Here is a 21,297-nt window from a genome sequence, read left to right as displayed (position 1 = left end):
AGATGCAAACACACGAAAAAACTAAGAAAATCCAACACCTTATATATGCACAAACAATTATTTTAACCTTATGTATACCGTATAATTTTCTAGTGAAGGAGGATTCGCATAAACCCCTTGTGACCGCTAGCTCTGTCCTATCATATAAGCTAGTAGAAAGATGACAAAGCTGCAAAGTTTTCTATTATCACTTTCTATCGTTGTTCTTTTTAATTTTATGTTGTTGAGTGAGGGGAAATATAGGCTGCATTTGTTTCAAAAACTGAAAAAGTTTCCAAAATTACTTTTACCAGCATTTTTCTAAACAAACGCCAGCAGACTCAAGATTGCTAATATCAAACTCGAACTATATATTTGAGTCCAATTAAATGGGCCCTAATGGTCTACGTGATCCTTATGGTGTAACAGTAGTTGGGCTTGGGGGGAAAATGTATTGGGAAAATCCTTCAAATAGCCGATTTTGGGACCTCCATTTAAGCTATAGCCGAATTTCCCTAAATTCTTACAAGTTTAGCCCTTCAAATTAATTTCAGATGAGTGAGTCTGAAGTGAAGACATACACTTCTAAAGTTTGATTTGTTAAAGCCTAAATTCAAACAATTAGGAAGAAAGAAAACTTTAAATATTTTGTCTGAAGTTACGCCCAACGGTCTCAAAACTTCTGATATTATTGTTTGCAGTTCTATGACTATTGGCATGGAAAAATTGAGGGACAAACAATGAACAAATTCGAGCATTTATTGTAAATGAAGTTCAGGAATATAGGACTGTGCCTGAAGTTCGGGCATCTCAGGTATCTCTAATTCAAACATTTTGCCTAGATATGATTTATCAAAGCATAACTTCAGACAAATTTCTATGAAGTTTGCTTGCTCTCAATTGTGGATATTGTGGTCGTAACTGAAACAGTAGTACCCTTGTTTTTTTTTTTTTTACTTTTGTGTAAAGATGTGTGTAATCTTTTTTATAACAGTTGTAGTTACAATTGTGTTGTTGAAATACTTAAATTGCTTAATTAGTCTTATAATTCACTAGGCATAAATCAATCCTCTTAAAAATTAGGGGCCTTGATTACGGGATTTAACTGATAACAAAAATTGAAACGCATTTTTATGGTGGCATACACAATTTTTAACATATAATTTATAACAAAAGCGAGAGGGTGTGCCATTAAAATTAGTTTCATGTGAAATATAAGTTTAGTATTCCAGACTTCCTGCAACTTAGATATCTGACAAGAGAAATTTTAATTACGATCAAGTCAATTCGAGCCAAGTTAAAATAAGAGCAGGTGCTTAGTGTACAAATTACTTTAGGGCAATTCGCAGGAATGCCCTTATTTTGGGGTGGTCTTTAATTTTTGCCCATTAAATTGGTGGTTCTAATATTTGTCCTTGCCAATATCGTGAGGGTTTGGGGTTCGAACTCCCGATAAAAAAAAAAAAAATCGCAAGGCGAGAGTTTGTAGAAGTTAGGCCTCGGTGTAGAGTTTTGCGTCAAACTCTGTTAGCAGTCCTCGTAGAGTTTTATATGCCTGCAGGTAGAGTTTACATTCAAAATTCTGCTTGAGGCATGCAAAACTCTGCTTTGCGGATCCCAACTTATGCCTTGCGATATTTTTTTTTTTAATTTTTGACTAAGCGAGAGTTCGAACCCGGAACCAAGGGGCTTCTAGCGAAGGGCAAAACTTAAATACCACTACTTTTGAAGGGCAATCCGCACAAAAGAATGATTACTTTAAAGGAAAACAAACACTTTAACTTTTAAAGAGATTCACACTTGAATTTTGTTATTTCTACTTGATTCTCGACCTGAATAAAAAATAGAGAAAGATGGGGAGATTTAATTTTGTAGGTCATAATAAATTTATAAAAGTTATTTTTAGTTATATAACTTTTTCATAAAAGCTCAGTAAAAAGGAATAACACATGAAAGTCATAAATAAAAATACAGCTTTCTTTATTGATTGTTTTTGGACATTAAGTGGTCTTTTTTTTTTTCATCCACATTGATATAACAATTTTGGTCCCCAAATTATTGGTAGATTCTGCTTTTGATTTCTATTATATGCGACTCAACATATTAACTTTCAATCAATTACAATGTATATATTTGGTCCGTTCATATTGAAAATATGTTACTATATTTAATTATTTATAAAACTATATTACCATCAAATATGAAAAAAAAGATATAATTTAGAAGTTTGAACTTCGGAATAGTCAATATCACAGGAGTAATTAAGCAGTGAGACGGTTAATAATTACGGTAAATTTATAAATATTTACAAGAAAAGTCAAAAAAGTACAAGTTAATAATTAGAAGATTGTCGGGATCTAGTAGCTCAATTGGTTGGCTACCTGAACTTTCACCTTGTTGGTGAGGGTTCGAATCCCCACATTGTAATTCCCTCCCCATTTCCCCTTCCCCTACCCCTTATGTAATAAAAACAATTTAAAAAAAAATTATTATTAGAAGATATTATCTAGACTAAAATAAAAACATCTCGAAAATTAAGGGACCAAAAATGCAAATAACTCTCGATTGAATGCTTGTTAATTTCATTTGGATCTATTATGTAACGGATTCAATTAATCAATTCTCGTTAGGATCTTCCCGTCTCTTTTTTATCTCCCTCATTAGGAAAGGTATAAATACTAATTAATCATTGAGAACCACAATATGATAAAGAAGCAAAGCTTACGAAGTGAGAAATTGGTGCTTATGGAGTTGAATATAAATTGCTACTCAGTTTCTATAATCTTCTACGAAGCACACATCGTTGCCGCAATTGGAACTTTCCGGCAAAGAGTCGGTTCGAATTACGCCGACTCGAAATCATAAGGTACTCATTTATGCGATCTAATTTTACTCATATTAGCAACATATTCAGTGTTTTTATTGGAATTGAGTAGTGTTGACAGTCAATTTTAGTAATATGGTGGAGTGCTAACAGGGGTGGATGAAGGGAAGGCTAGTTAAGCTTTTGCTTTAGAACACAAAAAATGAATTTTATGATTTTATTTTTGCTCAGACAATATTGAAGTTTGTGAAAAAGAAAGAAAAAGAAAAAAGGTAAGAAAATGCTTTTTATAGTAGAAATATTTTAGTATTTTGAATTAAATCACTCACATATTCATATTAGTACTAATAAAGTTTTATACAACAACATCCAACGAATTGTATTGCAAACACATGACTAACATCTTGTTAACTTGAATTAATCATTACTAATATAATTAATAGCAATAACTATCATATAAATTTAAAGGTTATATGTTTTTAAATATACTACACTATATTAAAAATAGGCTACTAATTTTATTGAGCCGTCTTTAAGCGCTAATTTGTGTGACTAGCTCATCCAAAAGCTTAAGCGGCTCGCGAGGAAAGGATAATGTTTAATTTTTTAATTACGTTCAAATTCATAGGATTATGTATTCCATCTTGTGTGATTGGATTTAATTAGTTAATATTCAATGAATTTCTATTCGTATGAGCACAAATACATTGTCAAAAAAAAAAAAAAATGTACAAAGTCGAACGTTAACCGTAAGCTTTCTTTTGGATCAACAAAGACCTTGATTGGAGCTTATTGAAGAGATTAGATTGGGGTTTTCTGGGTTTGGAGTTGGAATATTTGAATTTTTTTTTTTTTTTTTTTTTTTTTAAAATTAGGACTTTTAAACCAGATAGTTTTTAACAAATTTTGGTGCTTAATCCACAATAACTTTCTCTGTGGCTTGTCACTTTTGTTAAGAGAGGGTCACGCGCTTGTTGTATGCCAAAAGATAAAAGAGCGCAAATTTATTTTTAACTAAATTCAGACTTTGACATGGCCATCCCGACCCATCAACCGGTCTGACCACAACTTCTTCCAAGACTTACTTACGTGACACTTAATTTATTAGCGAAAAGAAGGAAAGAGGAAGGGACGCCGAGACGCAACCCTTTTGATCTAGTTGGGCGAGACCTTTCTCCCCTACGCCGTTTCCAGTTTCCACACCTATTGTGATGTGTCAATAAAGTTTGTTTGGCACATGATTTCGTGATTGAGTTAAGAAATATTTTATGCGAAAGTTTTTTGCAAGACATAGAGAAGAGAACAATGAAGAGGAGGGGGAGATCACGTACAAGAGGAAAAGACATATGAAAATTGGAAAAGTTATTGGTTTGTCCGCTAAAAAGGTTCAATCATCAATGTGCTATTTTGTTCTCGGCTACAAGAATGGCCTCGTTTTTTTCTATATAATGTCGTATTCTTTTCTCATTTTTAATATCGTGAGGGATGTTGTTCTATATATAACCTTTAGACTGCTTAAGAGTCTCTCCTTGGATTTGCCAGTTTTGGTGGTCCTCTGCAGCCATCAAATTTGTTATAACCTTTCTCTAAGAGCTAGGTGTCCAAACACTCATTTTACTTGTAGTGATCGGTTGTGACATTGATAAAATCATTTTTGAGGAAGCAATGACTATAGAATGATTACGAGATGGTTTCACATGTAAAGAGCTTTTCAGTGTGGTGCTTAGTTGTTGTGTTCTGTGCATCCATGCAACTAAGTTGGAAAGTTGATGGTAGACAGTCTCTACCCTCATTATCTGGTTCTTGCTCGTTTCTGTAGTCACTCAATCTTGTGATCACAGATCACCTCAAGTTGCTCGTTCAAACTTCTTAACCTCAATCACTTGTTTGATTTGTTGTGATCACGGATCACCTCAAGTTGCTCGTTCAAACTGTTTAACCTCAATCACTTGTTTGATCTGTTAATTCTCGTCTCTTGACTATATCTTCACTTCAGCCTAGTGACTTATGAGCTTTCTTCTGGCTTTGGCCTCCAAGTTTGATTTGGGCTGGATTAAAGAAACCCATATAAAATATATTAACATAATTAATAAGAGAAAGATACACAATTGGACGAATTCAAATTCGTGAAATTAATGTTTGGATTGTGACCATTAGTCCATTAGTTTATCCTTTCAGGATATTGACTTTTGGCATTAGGCCGTAGGGATATCGACATTTGATTCAGTGAGTAGGTAGGGACTTGTTTATCTATCCTTTCTTTTTCCCTCCCTCATTGGTTCCTTGTTAGATGTACTAAAAGCAAAGGTGAAAGATGCGCTTGAAGTTGAATAAGCTATTTATAAAACGAATAAAAACAAGACTGTTGGAGCTGTTAGGCAAAAACGAAGTGGGAAGTAAAGCGAGTGAAGACCGGAAAGCGGAAGTGAAAGTGAGGTATGAAACTACCATTCATATTGTTCGCAACAATTTCCGAGTTATGAAAATTAACTGCAATAGAAAATAAAACAAAAAGTAATTTTATTGATGAATGCCCTTGAGTACAATTTTGTTGTTCTCTTGATTCTTCTCTTCTAAATTTTCTCTGTGATTTGAGGGCTGTTAGTAGCGTATTTCTCGAACGTTGGATGTTTTGGACCTCCTTGAGTTATGTTTGATCTCCGAGAACGTCGGGAAACATTTTGAGTTGATCTTGAGGAAGAATGTCTCTTGATTACTTTGATGCCTTGATTTCTCGGTGAATATTCCAGGAGTTTATGGGATTTTCGAGATACCTCCTCAATGGAATATGTACTCCTTAGGGTAGAGTAGCCTCCAACAAACTCTAACGGACCTTAGGGTTTGAAGAACATGGATTGGGTTCGTTTTCTAGAGGCCCATCTTAAATCCAACAACATTTCGATGTCTAGACATACATTATCAATTCCATCCCCAACCTTGAACTTGTATACTATCTTATAAATAGAGCCATAAGTGGAGAACAACAATCATTTTATAGAATCTTTGGCAAAACACAAATGATGAGAAAACAGCTAATCGTTGTCGTTGAAGGCACTGCCGCCATGGGACCTCACTGGAAAACAATCCTTTCCGATTACCTCGAGAAAACGATATGGTACTACTTCGCATCCACATACGACCCCTCATTCCATCCGATCTATGTTTGCATGGATCGTTTTCTCTTGACTAATTAATGAACTGATTTGTCATTGATTTTATCGCTATCAATGCAGTGAAACTTATTTCCGTTTTTGTTTGGTGTTTTATTGAATTGATTTGTGGTGACGATTAATTTTAGTGAAATTGGTAATCTGCATATCGTGTAAGGAGTACATTTGGTTTAATTAGTCGATATCCAGCAATTAGATTGTTACATGCTAGAATGCACCTTTTTAAGATCTAAATTTCATTAGAATAAACCTGAATTGGATTATTCACAAAAGATGAGAGGCCAAAATCCCATTCTATGATGTAAAAAATAGAGGACACTTTTCCGCAAATGCACACTTCTATGAGTGATGGTTATGTCTAAAATAGCATCTGAGTTCGTGAGAAGTTCCACTAGTCGACATTGATGGCGTTGAAGGCTTAAAACCTACGTGTACTTTAATAAATGAACACAAGAAAAGAGCGCCTTACATAAATTTACTCCTGATAAGGGATAGAATTTTCAGTGTTCAGGATTATTCGTAAGGAATAAATTTTCAGTGTTCAGGATTATTCGTAAGGAATATTGCTTTCCTTTTCAAGGGTGATTATTAGATGGAAGTTCTGCCCCCTAATTTTAGTAAATAATTGAAGCCTTGGGTATTAAAGCAAGCCCATATGAGGTTAATCTGACCGTTTTGGAGGCAAGGATGCTGGCCTGTTGCCTAGTCTTTTTTAATTGAATCTTGAATCAAGTTTTAGAAGCATGGAATTATGTAGATTGTAGTGAGATAAATTGATGTAGTGGTAAAGGGAAGAATCTGATCTTCTTCATGGAGCAACATGTAATTTCAGTTAGTATTAATCAGCCTATCATTGTATGAAGATATCGATAATTGATGAAATACAATGCGCTCGTAGAAGAGGCTACCCCGCCATAAAGTAGTTTCTGATGGGGTTTTTGTAGCAGAAACCGAAAGTGGCTACCTGTATTTTCTCTTTATTTCCCTTTGTTGGGTTGAGGGGTGTCAGAAAAAGATAACTATGTTAAAATTCAAAAATGAGTTTATGATGCATTAATGATTATCTCAACTATTGATGTATAGGTGAAATGCTTTGTAATGTTCTCTTTGCATTTGTTGGAACACGATAAATTTATGGGGACCTCCAGTTTCTTAGCTGGTATTTCCCATTACTCGACTTGCCAGCTTGCTGAATTTAACGCCTAAAGGAAATATATAAACTTTGAGAAGTATTAATTTCTGATCTTAAATCTGAAAGTTAACATTTCAGCTATTACGGAGTAGTAAATGCTTTTTCAAAATTTGTCAACTTGGACAGATTTGGATGAAGAAGATTGGATGTTTTAACACATTTCCTAGTTTGATGGGAATTTTAACATGTTCTAGTCAGTATGATTTGGTTAATTTTTCGTGAAGGCTGTTTGCTATTTAACCCCTGGATTACATCATGAGCCATGTATCTTCTCCCATCTCTGACCACCAGGCTGCCAAGGAGAAAAATATGGTGAAACAGACAACTAATTGTACTTGTAGAAGGGACAGCAGCCTTGGGGTTTTATTGGCCTAAAATTCTTGTAGAGACTGAAACATATAATCAGGCCTGTTTCCTTACCTTCTATAACAGTTAAACTTGAGTTATAGTATCCAATAGCTTCCATTACTTTCTTTCCTTGTTTTGAGATGTTCTATGTCCTTTTTGTGTTTTTTGCTTCTCTCTCTCTTGTATAGGGGTGATCTTAGTCTCTTAAGACTCACATCAGCTTTTTTCTCATCATGTACGGAGAAAACAATTACTGTCCATCCAGCTCCAACGTTCTCTTTGTTTCACTTTAGTGATTTTAGCTAGAGGAGTCAACTGATTAGCTAGCTTGAATGATCAATGAAAATGCTGCTGGTTTGGAGTTCTTCAATATCGTTGTTGGTTTTAGTTTTTCAATCAAACTGGTTGCTAGAACATTGTTATTGCTGGAGTATAGGTGTTGTAGACATTTTCATATGCTCATCCCATTGACAGAATGGGATTTTCCCAAGAATATTCACATGATGATTGTGAAGTCAATTGACTGTTCTGTGACATCAACAATCGTGATACTTCTTAACTGTTCAAAGATTTGCTTCCCCTAGAGAACTTCAGTTTCCAAGTGTTAAATATTTCTTTTGTGCTGTCGTGGTAGACTTTCTGCTTTCTTTAAATTTTAATTTGATGCTTTGCAACTGTATCTTGATTTGAATTGTAAACTAATTGATGGATATCAATATATGTTGCATTTGATTAATAGGCTTTGGTAAATTTTTCAGGTCCTTCACTGAAGCTGATTCGACAGAACAGGTTTGTAAATTCATATTGTTCATCTTGTAAACCACTTTTTCGTCTTTAGTATTCCATGATGGTGATTGTAATGTCCACGGTACTGTATACTTGACTAGGGGGAGATGATATTCCATTACGGCTATTAGTTGAAAGCAATTATCAACTTCTTATGTTTCTTTTTAGCTAGCTAATTTTATCTTTCCTCTGTTGATATTCCAGAACCCATCTGCTGGCGATGTAGAGCTGTCATTGGTGGTCTTTAATGTGCACAGTCCCTACAGTGGTTTGTATCCATTTTGTTCTTAAATAGCTTTTCATGTTGGCTGACACAATTGCAACTTAAGTATGAAATCTTCAGACCTGTCTCAATCTCAACTAGAAAACGGAATCAAATATGTTACTTTATTTAATATAAAATCTTGATTAGGAATCAAATATGTGAGACGAAATCATTTTGTACATATCTTTATGGGCATTTTAGTGACTGTTTTGTACAGTTGGAATCATTCCATCATTATTAGGACTATCTTCTTCTTTGATCCTTGTGTGCTCCATGTTTAGAGAAATATTTTAGCATGTGATTTCCGCATGTCAAATCTTTATGTGCAACAGAAGAATTTGTTATTTTTGTGTGATCCTCATGAGCCATGAAGTAGACAAATACTCTTTTATAGTTAGTATAGTAAATTTGAAATTTTCACTTAAATAATTTTCTTTTTTTTTTTCCAAATTGATTTTTTCATTTAAACAAACTTTAGTTGTTGGCTGTTGTTTCTGAAGTAGAAATCTCCAGTTTGCTAGGGGTGAAGCATGCTTTCATCTTGCTTAATAATCTCTTCTAATCCTGACACTATATTATGTAAAACCTGCTATTCAGTGAGACCCTCATCTCCACCCCCATTAACCAAAACAAAGTATGCGATTGGCCTCAGCAACATAAACTTTGACGGGGATGATGTGTCCTAATTCAAAGTTTTGGGGCTTTCTTTCACCTCTCCTTGCTTAAGAATGAACATCTTTTTTCCTTTTTCTTTGGATAACGTTTTTTTTTTCATCTTCCACTTTCACCATCTCTAACACAGGTTGCCTGCTTCAAAGAAGTGGTTGGACAAAAGACATAGATATGTTTTTCCAGCGGCTATCAGCTATACCTTTCTCAGGTGGTGGTTTTGATGATGCTGCAGTTGCAGAAGGCCTTGCTGCAGCATTGACGGTGTGTTTTACTGTTTAGGATGTTTTGAAAATGAATCTGGCATTTCTGTTGGTATTATTAGTGTAGTTTTGTTTTGCTTGGTATTATTTAAACATCTCTTACTGGTTTATTTTCTTTTACACACTTTCCCCTTTGTGCTTCTTTTTGTTCTCTGGGGATATATCTGTGAGGTCCATGTGATTTATCAGTTAAACTTTTGCTATAATCTGTACCATTAGCCAGTCCAACTAGCTTAGGATTGAGGCATAGTTTTTGTTCCTTACCATGCTATTGCTGTTCAGAATCGTGATGATAAGTTTCAGTTTTCACCTAAAAGTTTGTGGAAGTGTAGAAATAGTAGTTTTTTTAAAGACAAATAGCTAGTAAATATTGCTTCTATTTGCTGCTTTCTGTTTTATTTGGACGGCTTGTTGCTCATATGAGATTTTATGTAGGAGTGAAATCAGCAGAAAAGTATGTCTTACGGTTGTGAACTACCAACAGGGAACTTTCCTTCTCATTACATAGATTCAACTGTTTTTCATCGGTTTTCTTTTTGGCTGGAAGCACTTTGGTCTTACTCTATTTCATCTTTATTCAGACCAGATTTGTTTACCTTTCCCAGTTCATATACAGGGTTGACTTGTGCTTCATATGGTAACAATCAGTTATACTCATTTTTACACAATGTAGATAAAGTTTGACCTGTGCATAGACTAGGATTAGAAAGTTACTTTACCTTACAAGAAAAACGAGATTAGAAAGTTTGAAAGGGCTAATATATTTGACTTTGTTAGAAGTACATTGAAGTAGTAGTTGGAAGATGTAAAAGAGTGTACATATGTTATGTGAACTTGATATTTTGCAGATCATAAATCTTTTCCATTGAGGAAAGAGGTCATTCTATTTGGGAGGGATAAAAGGGATGGTGGGACAGTTAAACAGTATAGAGAGTAATAGGTTCTCGTTTTGATTATCTTATATCCTCCCCCTGTTCCTGAACAGGTTTAGCATGTTAGTAGTTGCATTAGTTGGTTCACATAAATGTCTGCTAACCTAAATTTACAAGTGCTTTATTGGGTCATGATAAGTTAAAGCTTTATCATTGCTCTCACGATGTTGAAGTATACCTGTTCTCCCAGGTGCCGCTTGCATTGGACAAAGGTTTGGTTTCGGTATTTGTTTGTGAAGTTGGTTTTGGTTTTGTTTCTTCAGGAAAAAAGAAGGGTGTTTATTGAGTTTGGTTTTCTTTTTGGGAGTTTCTGTAGTACTTTTCTTCACTTCCGTTATGTCTTCTTCCGATCTGCTTTGATATGTTTTTCCTTGTGCTGAGGGTCTACCGGAAACAGCCTCTCTACCTCCCAAGGTAATGGTAAGGTCTGCATACACTCTACCCTCCCCAGACCCCTCTTGTGGGATTACACTGGGTATGTTGTTGTTGTTTTGGGAGTTTCGGCTTTGCTAATTTTTTTTGCTAGAAGATATCATAAAGCCCTAAAACATATTAGACTCGTTCAAATTGGTGAATGTGTAAAGAAATACCTCCTTTTTCGTATAGATCAATGAGTAGGTTTGTCAGGAGATCAAGAGTAGTCTTTATACATGATTGTACGTATATGAACTTTTGTTCACATGCTTTGGCGCTATCTTGGTGATTAATACATTGAATTTTGATTTATTAAAAGAAAGTGCTTCTAGTTTAAATCAGGTTTAAACTGACTAAACCTCTTCACCTTCTATTTAAAGGTTCTTCTGTATAAACTAGCTGTGAATAGGGGAAAAAGCAAAACTTAAAAAAAGACCGGAAAAATCCAAGGAATGGGTTTCCAAGGAATGGGTTGAAGGATGAAGAGGGGGTGGATTTGGTTTAAATCAGGCTTAAACTGACTAAACCTCTTCACCTTGTATTTAAAGGTTCTTCTGTATAAACTAGCGGTGAATAGGGGAAAAGCAAAACTTAAAAAAAGACCGGAAAATCCAACGAATGGGTTGAAGGATGAAGAGGGGGTGGATTTGGGGCAAAGCCAACAAGTCACAAATGTTTCTGATTTTGAAACAGAAATGCCGATGGGCTGTTTTCTGCTTTGAGTTGGTCACTGGTTTGTTTGGTATTAAAACCAGACAAATGGTTGCCAATTCTAACAGCCCAAGTTTGTTATCAACCTATACCGTACCGTAGGAGGAATTGATCATGTAGAGGACGGAATTTTGTTCTATGTTGCATCACAATGTGAACTGAACTGCTCCTGTTATACATAGCCTTTCTCTGTGGAAAACAAGTTTGTTTCCTCCTCATACTGCATGTATATATTTCACTTGACTGATGTTTCATTCAGATGTTTGCTTCGCTGAATGGAAACGAATCGAAACAAAATGCTGATGGGCGAAGACATTGTATACTTGTGGCTGCAAGTAACCCGTGTGCATTGCCTAGACCAATATATTGTCCAGTGATGCAGAATCTGGAGCAGACTGGAAATACTGAAGCTCATACTGGTAATGTATTAGCTGATGCGGAGACTGTTGCAAGGGCATTTCCGCAGGTACTGATTGCTAGCCCTTTTCTCTTCAAGACCATGGTGCTTCCCTCATATTCCTCCGCTGAATTTTTTTCTTTTCTTGCAGTGCTCTGTTTCATTGTCAGTTATATGCCCGAGGAAGCTTTTGAAAGTTAGGGCGATATATAACGCGGTAATTATGGACAATTTTTCATTGAGCAACCCCTTGTTTTTAGGGTCAAAACCTGTTGACAATATGTTGAAGTTTAGCTCGTCTTAGTGATACATAGTAATTACTGTCTGCATGTCGATTCAAACTCCTGTAGGATTAATTGTGTCTCCCTCTGCTGAATTAAGAAGTTGCTAAATTTGGGCCTCATCTACAATTGTTCTATGTTGAGGAGACAGGCAGTAAAGTGATGATACCATATAGTTTTCTTTTCTTTCAATAAGTGCACATAGTTTTAAGTTGCATGGAATGCTGTTAAGAGGAACTCTCCTTTTAAGTTTTCTCCTCCGGGTGGCTATTCCATCAGGAGCAGGGATTCAAGAAACCAATAAAATGTCACATTTGGGATTTGAACTTGTGATCTAAAGCAATATTTGAACGTCCGTTGCAACTTCAGTATACTTTTTCCTTATATCAAGGGGATTCCACAACTTATATATACCAAATAACACCGTTATTGTCCTTTTTGCGTAGTAAATTTTTTCAACTAAGGGAATTCAATTACTCCACTTAGCTCCGGCTGCGCCACTGTTTAATTTAATAGTATACCTGACGTTATCACTTGTTATTGCTTTGTCTTGAATAGAGAAAGGTGATCTGTGGTGAAGTTTATACTCCCAATTATTTCAAATTCATTGTGCTTGTTTATCATAAGTAAGATTTACCAAGTGCTCCAGAAAGTAGGTTCCTGTAAATTTCTTGTTACCCATTTAAATTTGTCACCGTTGACAGAATGATGCTTCCTTTTAGGATCCCAAAATTGAGAATGTGAAACATCCCATAGGAGTGGGGAAACTTCTAGCTTCATCATCGGGAAGTATGACAACTTGATGATAAAAAGTATATGTATCTTAGATGCTGTGATGGTTTGCATGGCATTATATGGATAAGTTATTGGCTTTCATCATCCAGAAGAATAAATTTAAATCCTGCTGACTTGGCATGCAATGCTAACTTGGTAGAATTTTAGTGCTGGCGATTTGAAGTAGGAAATATATTGCCCCTTCAATTTAGTTGACTATACTAAGTGCGAACTTGTATTGATCTAGGGAAAATGCGATCCAGAAGCAACTGACCCGCCCGTTGATACATCTAAGAATCCAAATTATCTTGTGTTAATTTCGGAACATTTCAGCGAGGCTTGTGCTGCTTTAAGTCGCACTGAAATGGAAAGTTTGGCGCCAAACCAGAGTGAAATGGCTATGTCTTCTGTGCCTCTGGTTTCTGGGCCAGCAGCGACTTCTAATCCAGCAGGTCAGGAAAATTCTGGACTCTTTCTTTCATACATGCCTTATATGAATGTTTTCTCCGGATATTGTTATAGATATGCCTGATTCATTTTAAATGTCCATGTTCTGTTGAAAGAAGATTATTTTGTGAATATAAAATGAGAAGTACGCTCTAGAGGATAAATCAATAATTGAATGCATAAAACGAAAGAGAGCAATGACAACAAAGTGTGGACTTCAGAGGCAAGTTGGGTCGGGGCGAGCTCTGAAAATATGAAATAGACCAGCCATTTGACACCATAGTGAAGGTCAGCAATATCACAGTATATCTCACATATCTGGAGGAAGTTTATTAGCCGAATATAATTTGGGTTTAACATCTTGAAACTTTTCAATGCTCTTGATCAAACCCAGACAAAAGAAAAACCAAATAAGAATACTAATAACAATAGTCATAATAGTAGTGTTAATAGTAGCAGCATAACAACAATGGTGATGATCGTGATGATGATGATAGTGAACAATAACAATCGCATTTCAGGATTAATGTGAATCCTTTCACTCTATTCTTTCCATTTTGTTCTTCCTTATGGTACTGCTGATTAATTTGTTTCAATTGCTCTTGTTGCGCTAGACCTGTCGAATAGATGACTGGTTGCTTAATTGATACCGCTAGACCTAGTATATGTCCATCCCCTTGTCTCAATTATTTGAGGCATGAAAGCAGATGTACATTTTTTCTTCTTAACATCATCTATTATTGTGCTCTTCTGAAGGTTGAGTTGTGTCTCTGCTTGAATACCGTCTTACTTTTCACTTCAACTAATGTAAGTCCAAATTAATGAATCTCTTGCGTAACATATGTAGACTACCTCAATATCGATAGTTATTGGTTTAGAAATCTCATGTAGAGCATCCTGTGATATATTGCTGATTCACTGAGTTTTGTTGAAGGAGAGCTGACTCTTACCCATGATCCTTTCAGTTATGAATCAAGAACCAATTTCGGCTGGAAATATTCCTGCTGCAGCCGTAAACATTGTAAGATTCAATAACTTGTTTCTTTGCTTGTCATTTGGATGAGTTATTTGCTTTGCTAAAATAACATAGAGCATTGTGGATCTCATGACCTTATTACATATATTTTCAGGAGACCACCAAGGTAACCTCCAGTACTGGACTTGCACCTCCACATCAACTCATTACAGGCATGGGAAGTTGTTTACCCATTTCTGTTTCTGAGGAGATGCTCCCGAATAATGAGAATACTAAGGAAACAATACCTATTGTCAGTGTGATGACACAGTCCTTACATCCATTTAGTGGAGCAGCTGGAAATGTCAGTATATTGAATGGAGTGACGTCTGCTGTACCTGCTGCTCCAGCTGTATTATCATCTGGGCAACTAGGTGTCACATCAATGACTGAGTTTTCTCCATTTGCCGGAACTGGTCAGATAGATAAAAACTCCGATCCTGCATCATTGACTTCGATGGCTTCCAGTATGTCTGGGAATTCAAACCTTTGCATGTCCCAACTGTTGGGTAATACCCAAGGAGGTATTGGTGCAAGCAGTCAAACAGCACCTGTAATGAGTCAAGGAAATCTCCCTGGGTCTCAAATAATGCAAAGCGGGAATACTGGCATGCCTTCGGGAATTGGCACAATGATGCCTACTCAAGGGATGACTCAACTAGGACAGCCTGAAATGCTGCCTCTTGGCAGGAATAACAGTACAGAGGCTAACATGTCTCTATCTCAGCAGCAAACATCGGCTATATTACCATCAGCTCAATCAAAGTTTGTCAAATTCTGGGAGGTAAGACCAACTAATATGTAGAAAGAGCTGAGGGGGGGGGGGGGGGGGGGACTCTATTTTCCATAAGGAAAATCTTCCATTAAAGTTTTTACTGTCTAACTGACAGATAGGATTTAAATTTGAACTATTTTGAAGAGTGCCGTATATTTAGTTTTTCTTGATATTTTTGTAGCGGCTGTTGATACATTGATTTAAAAATCAAGAAGTTTCTGATTCATTAATTAATAGCCCTACTATCTCTGCTGTCGAGATGTAGTGGTTATTTTGTCTTCTCCCTGTGATCTGGCGATCATATGGTTAGGCTAAGATGTCTAACTTTTGAAAAAGAACAACTTTATCAAGAATTTTCCGTCATTGTAGTTTAACGACAAAGTTCTATAAAGATTTGTATGGTGATAGAGTTTTGTTGTTTACTGCACATATTTATGATGATTACTGACGGAATCCTTTTAAGGGGCTTTCCTGAAGTCACTTTGAAGGGTGCAATCGAGTGCTAATGTCTTGCTCCGTGTCCTGGACACCAACCGTGCAAATATCACATCCAAGTTTCATCCATCTGTATCTGGTGGATTTGTTCTTGTAAAGTCTGAATTGATGCTTTAGGCTGACCCTGATATCCAGTTTCCGATTACTCAAACCATGAAATAAGATGCTCCATAGATAATTATTTGACCAGAATTAATAAAAAAGAATGTTGACCTGTCATGTCAGAAATTTGTAAAAGGCAGTAAAGAAATTAAACTAATTTGAAATGTGTCCCAGTTCCACTAAATTCAGTAATGATTTCCAGTTCTTAGTCATTTTGTTGCTTTCTTTGGTGACTCAGTTTCAGAGAGTTCATGTTAGGAGTATGAACAGTATAAGCTAGCAGAAAATGAGGCTGAGAAATCAGAGGATGGCACATTGAGAGGGAGGGAAGGGGTTTGCCATGCAAAATGCACTCTATTATGCTTCCAAATCCATGGGGTAAAATATTGAACAGTACTAAACATGAACTGGCTAGGTGAGTATTATAGGATATAGTTGCAAGGTGATGCTTAAGCTTATACCACCAGATGAGAACTGAATTTTTCTGATAAAAGCTGAATATTGAATTAATTAGTTTGTAAGAAGACACTCAAACCAAAGTAGTTAACATGACATCCTAAGATGGCAAGGTGGAGAAGGCTAAATACCGTGAGCAGAACATGATTAACAGGCTTTTGGCACATCAAGAAAGTCACTACTGGGCCATTTATTTTTCTCTGTTGAACCAGAGATAATGCTTTTAGCTGAGAAGGGCAATAGTAAGAAGTCAGCTAGGTGTCTTACTTTTTCTAATTAAAATATGGTACTTTCTTTACTCTTCTATGCTTATTCTAATGACCTAATCTTCCTTGACATTTTGGATGAGTGCCGAGAGTTGCTTCATGTGTATCGCAAAAAACGACTAGTACTTTCTGAATGTTACTGCATCTTTATTTACTTGAACCATAACCAAACTTTTGAGATTACCTAATTTGTGACCTTTTTGTTAGGGAGAAGAAGTCATTTGTTATGCAATAGGTAAATAAACCTTTGTCTGCATTGTCTTTTTGAAGAAAATGTAATTAGGCCTGGTAAAGAACCAACGAAGTAGAACTTTGGGGTTCTCAGAACCCTACTATGAAAAGCAGAATGTGTTTAGTGTGGTGATTTCCTTATGAATTGCATGAATTCTAGCTATTGACAATGTTGATAAATGGGATCTATTGCTGATAACTATTCAGATGTATTTTTCTGTATGTGTTTTCAAAATCGACTTTTGGTTAACCTTTTTAGTCATCCACATGGTTGGTTCTTTTTTTTTTACTTCAATCATTGTCCTTAGAGATTAACTCCAGGCAACTCAATTTGGACATGACGTCGATGAAGCACTGCTAACTTTTTGATGAAAATTTTGCAGGGAGACTTATATGGCAATAGACAGGGTCAACCTTTACATATTACGAGGCTACAGGTGTGTTTAAACTTGTCTTGTATGGGAACTTGTTGCTCCCTCCGTCCCAATTTATGTAATACTCTATTACTCTTTCCTTTTTAGTCAATCCCAAAAAGAGCGTCACCTTTCTATATTTAATGACAATTTAACTTCATACTTCCCATTTTATCCTTGATGAGATGATTTATAGCCATACAAATATCCATGACTAATTTTAGACCACAAGTTGTCTTCCTTTTTTTCTTAAACTCCGTGCCCAGTCAAACACCTTCACATAAATTCGGACGGAGGGAGTATTATTAGTTCCTTTTAATAGTTTCATTGGCAGATGGATGTAGAGCCCATAGGATGACGCTCCAATCCTCACTAGTAGATCAAAGTACTGTGTTGACGTATTATCATACTATGAATTCCTGATCCCAGGGCTTTGGTCTAGTGGTAAGAGTGCGACGCATAATGTGTAGGTTTGACACACATTAAGGTTGTGAACCTTGCTCCAGATAAATGTCTGGTATTTAAGTGGAGAAGCATAGAGTGTCCGGCTCAATATCCACCGATTTCGAACCGAGAGCCAGTGACCCTCAGGGATTTTTTTTTTTGTGTAATTCCTTTTTCATGTTCTAAAATGTTTTTTTGATTCTTTGCTGATTGAGTAAGGTCTTGTGGTTTATTTTCTCTTTTGGCAGGGGTTCAAGAGTGCTTCAGCTTCTGAATCGTAAGTACATTTTCATTAATGCTTGATTTAACTGTCCAACATTCACAATTCAAGTTGACTGCACCGGTAGTAACCCTTCTGTTGAATGAAGCTACAAAATTCTTTCTCTGTGTAGGAGAGTATATCATTGTTGTTTCAACATTAGATGGTACAGCGATAGTTTTAGCACACTAACACTGTTTTCAGCAGTCAAGATATTTACAAAAAGACCCCCTTAAAGCATAGGTCTTAAAGTAAACATACTAACATAACTAAAATATATTTCTCAACAAATTGATATCGCCTTTATAAATATTTTTTCCATTTTGTCCTATTTTTCGTTAAGTATGCATACTCCATGATGTATACTATCTAAGCTTAATTTCTTGGCTTATTTGTAAATTTACCTTTCCTTCCTCTGTCTATCTTGATGTCTTCTTTGTGCAACCATAAAATTTTCAAAGTATTTAGACTACGTTAACACTTCAAACTGATTTTTTTTTTTTTTTGGCTCAGGCTTGCTGCAAATTGGCCCCCAACAATGCAAATTATTGGCTTTATTACCAAACAGCAAATGATAGACCGGTAATTTTTCTGAGACAAAATATATTATCTTGTTGGATCTTCTTCATTTTTCAGATATTTATTCCTGTTCAGTACAAGTTACAGCTCCTGAAATTTTGTGACATTTATGCAAGTGTTAGGCGGCGCACCGGAAGGGCAGATCGTCTATTTTTTTGGGCCATGGAGCAGCATGCACTTCTTAGCAAGGTGCAAGCAAAGAAGGATGTAAGTCTTCTCAAGTCTTAATGAATTTGCAAGTAGAGAACAATCATAGTTCAGTTATAATTATACAGAATCTGCAGACGGCTCGAGATGTCAATAAAAATGAAGTCGCATGATTGGTCGAATTTTCCTTACTTAACACCTATGAAGTAAAGCAGTTTTAGTATCAGGATACTGCCAATTTTTGAGTCAGATCATTAAGACATTCATCTGCACCGTTAATTTCTCACTCCTTAAAAAAAAACTACAGAATTTGGCAACTTAACCAGTAGTATATGTCCGTTCTTTTTTTTTTTTTTTTTTCTGACGAGTAGTATTTATCTGATGAAATGATCCTCTTTTGCCCTGCGGCAATTCTAATTTACAATGTATGAGAGTTGAATTCATTCACTATTGAATTTCGCAAGGTCTAATGGCATTTCTCTGGTGACTTTTTTGGTGGGAACTTGTTACATGTACTTTTGCATGCTGTTCTGTGAACTATCTTCTGAAAAGTTTGTGCAATTAAAATATGCTGTAGTTTGTGCAATTAAAATATGCTATACTTGATAAGGAGTTCCTGTTCAGCTTTTTCAGTGTGAAATCTCAACTGACATTTTTCTCTTTATAAATTGTTTAGTATGCAGTAATTCAACTACCATCACAGACAATGTACCTCTATGTTGATAGAATTGACCACTTATTTGGAATCATTTTTCCTCATGAGGTAATAAACCTCGACATACTTAGCATCTTTGATTAGATGATCGTAGAAAAGGCAGCTTTATTTTTTATGATATCTCAAATTCTATGGACCTTCGGATTTTTCTGAACATGCAGATACCCAATCAGCAGCTGCCAGCACATCATTCCTGGGCTGAGCAACTGCCGCAGCAACAACCGCTTCCTCAATTGCAGCAGCAGCAACCGCACCGTTTGCAGCTAAAACAGCAGCAACCCCTTTTACTGCAGCAACAGCAGCAGCAGCAGTCCCTCCAACAGCTGCCACATCAGCAACCACGGAGGCTCCCACTTAAGCGGCAACGTAAGTGTCCTCTGCAGGAACAGTCTAAGGTTCCCAGAATACATCAACAACAGACTCCACAAAGCCAACAACAACAACAGGTACTGCTAGGGGTGTCAAATGGGTAGGTTGGGCTGGATGTGGGCGGGTCAAAAAATTACTTAGGCAGAAATGGGCTAAAACGCAGGTCATAGCCCGACCCGCCCAATTCATACTAAGTTTAATTTCTTTGTTTGTTCTTTTATAAATTTTTAAGTACCTAAGAAAACTATTTTTTTACTTTATCATGGATTTATATATATATATATATATATATATATATATATATATATATATATATATATATATATATATATATATATAATGTATCAAACATTAGAACAAATGTCTTTGAAAATATTCTTACAAGGTTTCTATTGGTCAATTTGGACTACATATCAACTCAATTCTTAGATGGGCTGATATGGGTTGCGCTAAACTAATAAATGGGCGGGTCATCTTTTCATGGGCTGATTTTGCAACCCGTAGGTACCGCAAATGCAGCACATAGAGCAGCAGCAACCAATAATTGGGACGGCTGTGAATCAAGCAGTAGCATACATGCAAGGTACTGGAAGGTCACAACTTATGTCTCAGACACAAGCTTCATCACCACAAGGAGTGTCAAGCATTCCGGAGGACGATTTGTTAAATGAACATCGTGATGAAATAGACGTTCTTTTAACTGAAGGTGGCGACGAATTAGACAACGCCTTTGCAGAAATGCTTGAAATTATTAAATTTGACTAAAGCAGCCAAAATTCGTACTGCTTAGCTGTCGGATTTTAAGCTCGTCTTTCATGTAGAACGATACTTTACAAAACGGAGAGCATTTAGAACTGAGTAGCTTCAGTGTGGAAAGTAATTGGCTGCCTAATATGATTTGTTGTTCTTCATCTCCAAACCCGAAATTCACATTGGGCGTTTGTTGTACTTTATTCCTGTTGACTCTTAATGGATTTACTGGTTGAAGAAACAAAAGTTTCATTTTTGTTATTTCACCTTTAACTTTCAAATTTTTTGAGATCATAGATTTCTCCCAGATAACTTAAGAGTCGGTTATCCAAAAGCCACCTTGCAACGCCAACTTGTGGTGGCCGTTTTCGTGACATTTCCTATGGTGATGCCACCTCTTTCTGGTGATATTCTGGTGTTATTCTTCCGATCTTTTTTTCAATGAAGTTTCTGTCATGTTGCAAGTAGGGGTAGAGCTACAATTCTGCTTGTGGATCAATAAAACCCAATAGCTTTGGACTAGACTGTATTCGTATGGAAAAATTTACTTAATATGTATAAATAATTTATCTTGATTATTAAGTTGCTTTTTCTAGAATACAGTATTCATAAACTTAAATTCCTAGTTTCGCTTCGGATTGCAAGCCAACCTCTTGTACCTCAACGTTAAGTCTCCTTATATCTCCAACTCATACAGCTGCCTTTCCCTCTTGCATATGGTAAGGGTGTATTTCTCATTACACCAGTAGCAAAACCCCTTGGTCCTCTTATCATTAGTCTTTCAACTGGTTAACATTTTAGTATTTCTCCTCGCAAATTTGGAATATGA

At 36.0% G+C, this 21,297-nt stretch overlaps 1 protein-coding gene across 5 annotated transcripts; it reads left to right on the top strand.

Annotated features, from left to right (window-relative positions):
• The first annotated feature begins 2,568 nt into the window (after positions 1–2,568).
• LOC132067705 (mediator of RNA polymerase II transcription subunit 25) lies at positions 2,569–20,729 on the top strand. Of its 5 annotated transcripts, none has more exons than XM_059461008.1 (16): positions 2,572–2,845; positions 8,272–8,302; positions 8,504–8,567; positions 9,367–9,497; positions 11,813–12,019; positions 12,102–12,167; positions 13,253–13,457; positions 14,418–14,473; positions 14,583–15,251; positions 17,176–17,229; positions 17,898–17,926; positions 18,422–18,490; positions 18,610–18,694; positions 19,311–19,397; positions 19,511–19,795; positions 20,223–20,729. In XM_059461008.1, the coding sequence occupies exons 4-16, from the start codon at positions 9,408–9,410 to the stop codon at positions 20,481–20,483; spliced, it is 2,163 nt and encodes a 720-aa protein (XP_059316991.1). In that variant the 5' UTR covers positions 2,572–2,845; positions 8,272–8,302; positions 8,504–8,567; positions 9,367–9,407; the 3' UTR covers positions 20,484–20,729. The 5 variants fall into 5 exon arrangements, with proteins under 5 accessions (XP_059316993.1, XP_059316992.1, XP_059316991.1 ...); XM_059461006.1 differs by having other exon boundaries at positions 2,574–2,845; positions 18,604–18,694; XM_059461010.1 differs by lacking the exon at positions 19,311–19,397 and having other exon boundaries at positions 2,569–2,845.
• Positions 20,730–21,297: the final 568 nt, after the last annotated feature.

Source organism: Lycium ferocissimum, chromosome 8 (genome assembly GCF_029784015.1).
Source record: "Lycium ferocissimum isolate CSIRO_LF1 chromosome 8, AGI_CSIRO_Lferr_CH_V1, whole genome shotgun sequence".
Classification (NCBI taxonomy): Eukaryota; Viridiplantae; Streptophyta; class Magnoliopsida; order Solanales; family Solanaceae; genus Lycium; species Lycium ferocissimum.
The sequence above is the reverse complement of the archived record's forward strand: the minus strand, read 5'-3'. Positions and strand labels throughout refer to the sequence as shown.

Bases quoted from the DNA above. Each gene is read 5' to 3' on its own strand.
- LOC132067705 (XM_059461007.1), top strand. From the start codon at position 9,408: ATGTTTTTCCAGCGGCTATCAGCTATACCTTTCTCAGGTGGTGGTTTT. The intron at 12,168-13,252 runs GTAATTATGGAC...GTATTGATCTAG, and splicing joins TTAGGGCGATATATAACGCG to GGAAAATGCGATCCAGAAGC. The intron at 19,796-20,222 runs GTACTGCTAGGG...TGCAACCCGTAG, and splicing joins AAAGCCAACAACAACAACAG to GTACCGCAAATGCAGCACAT.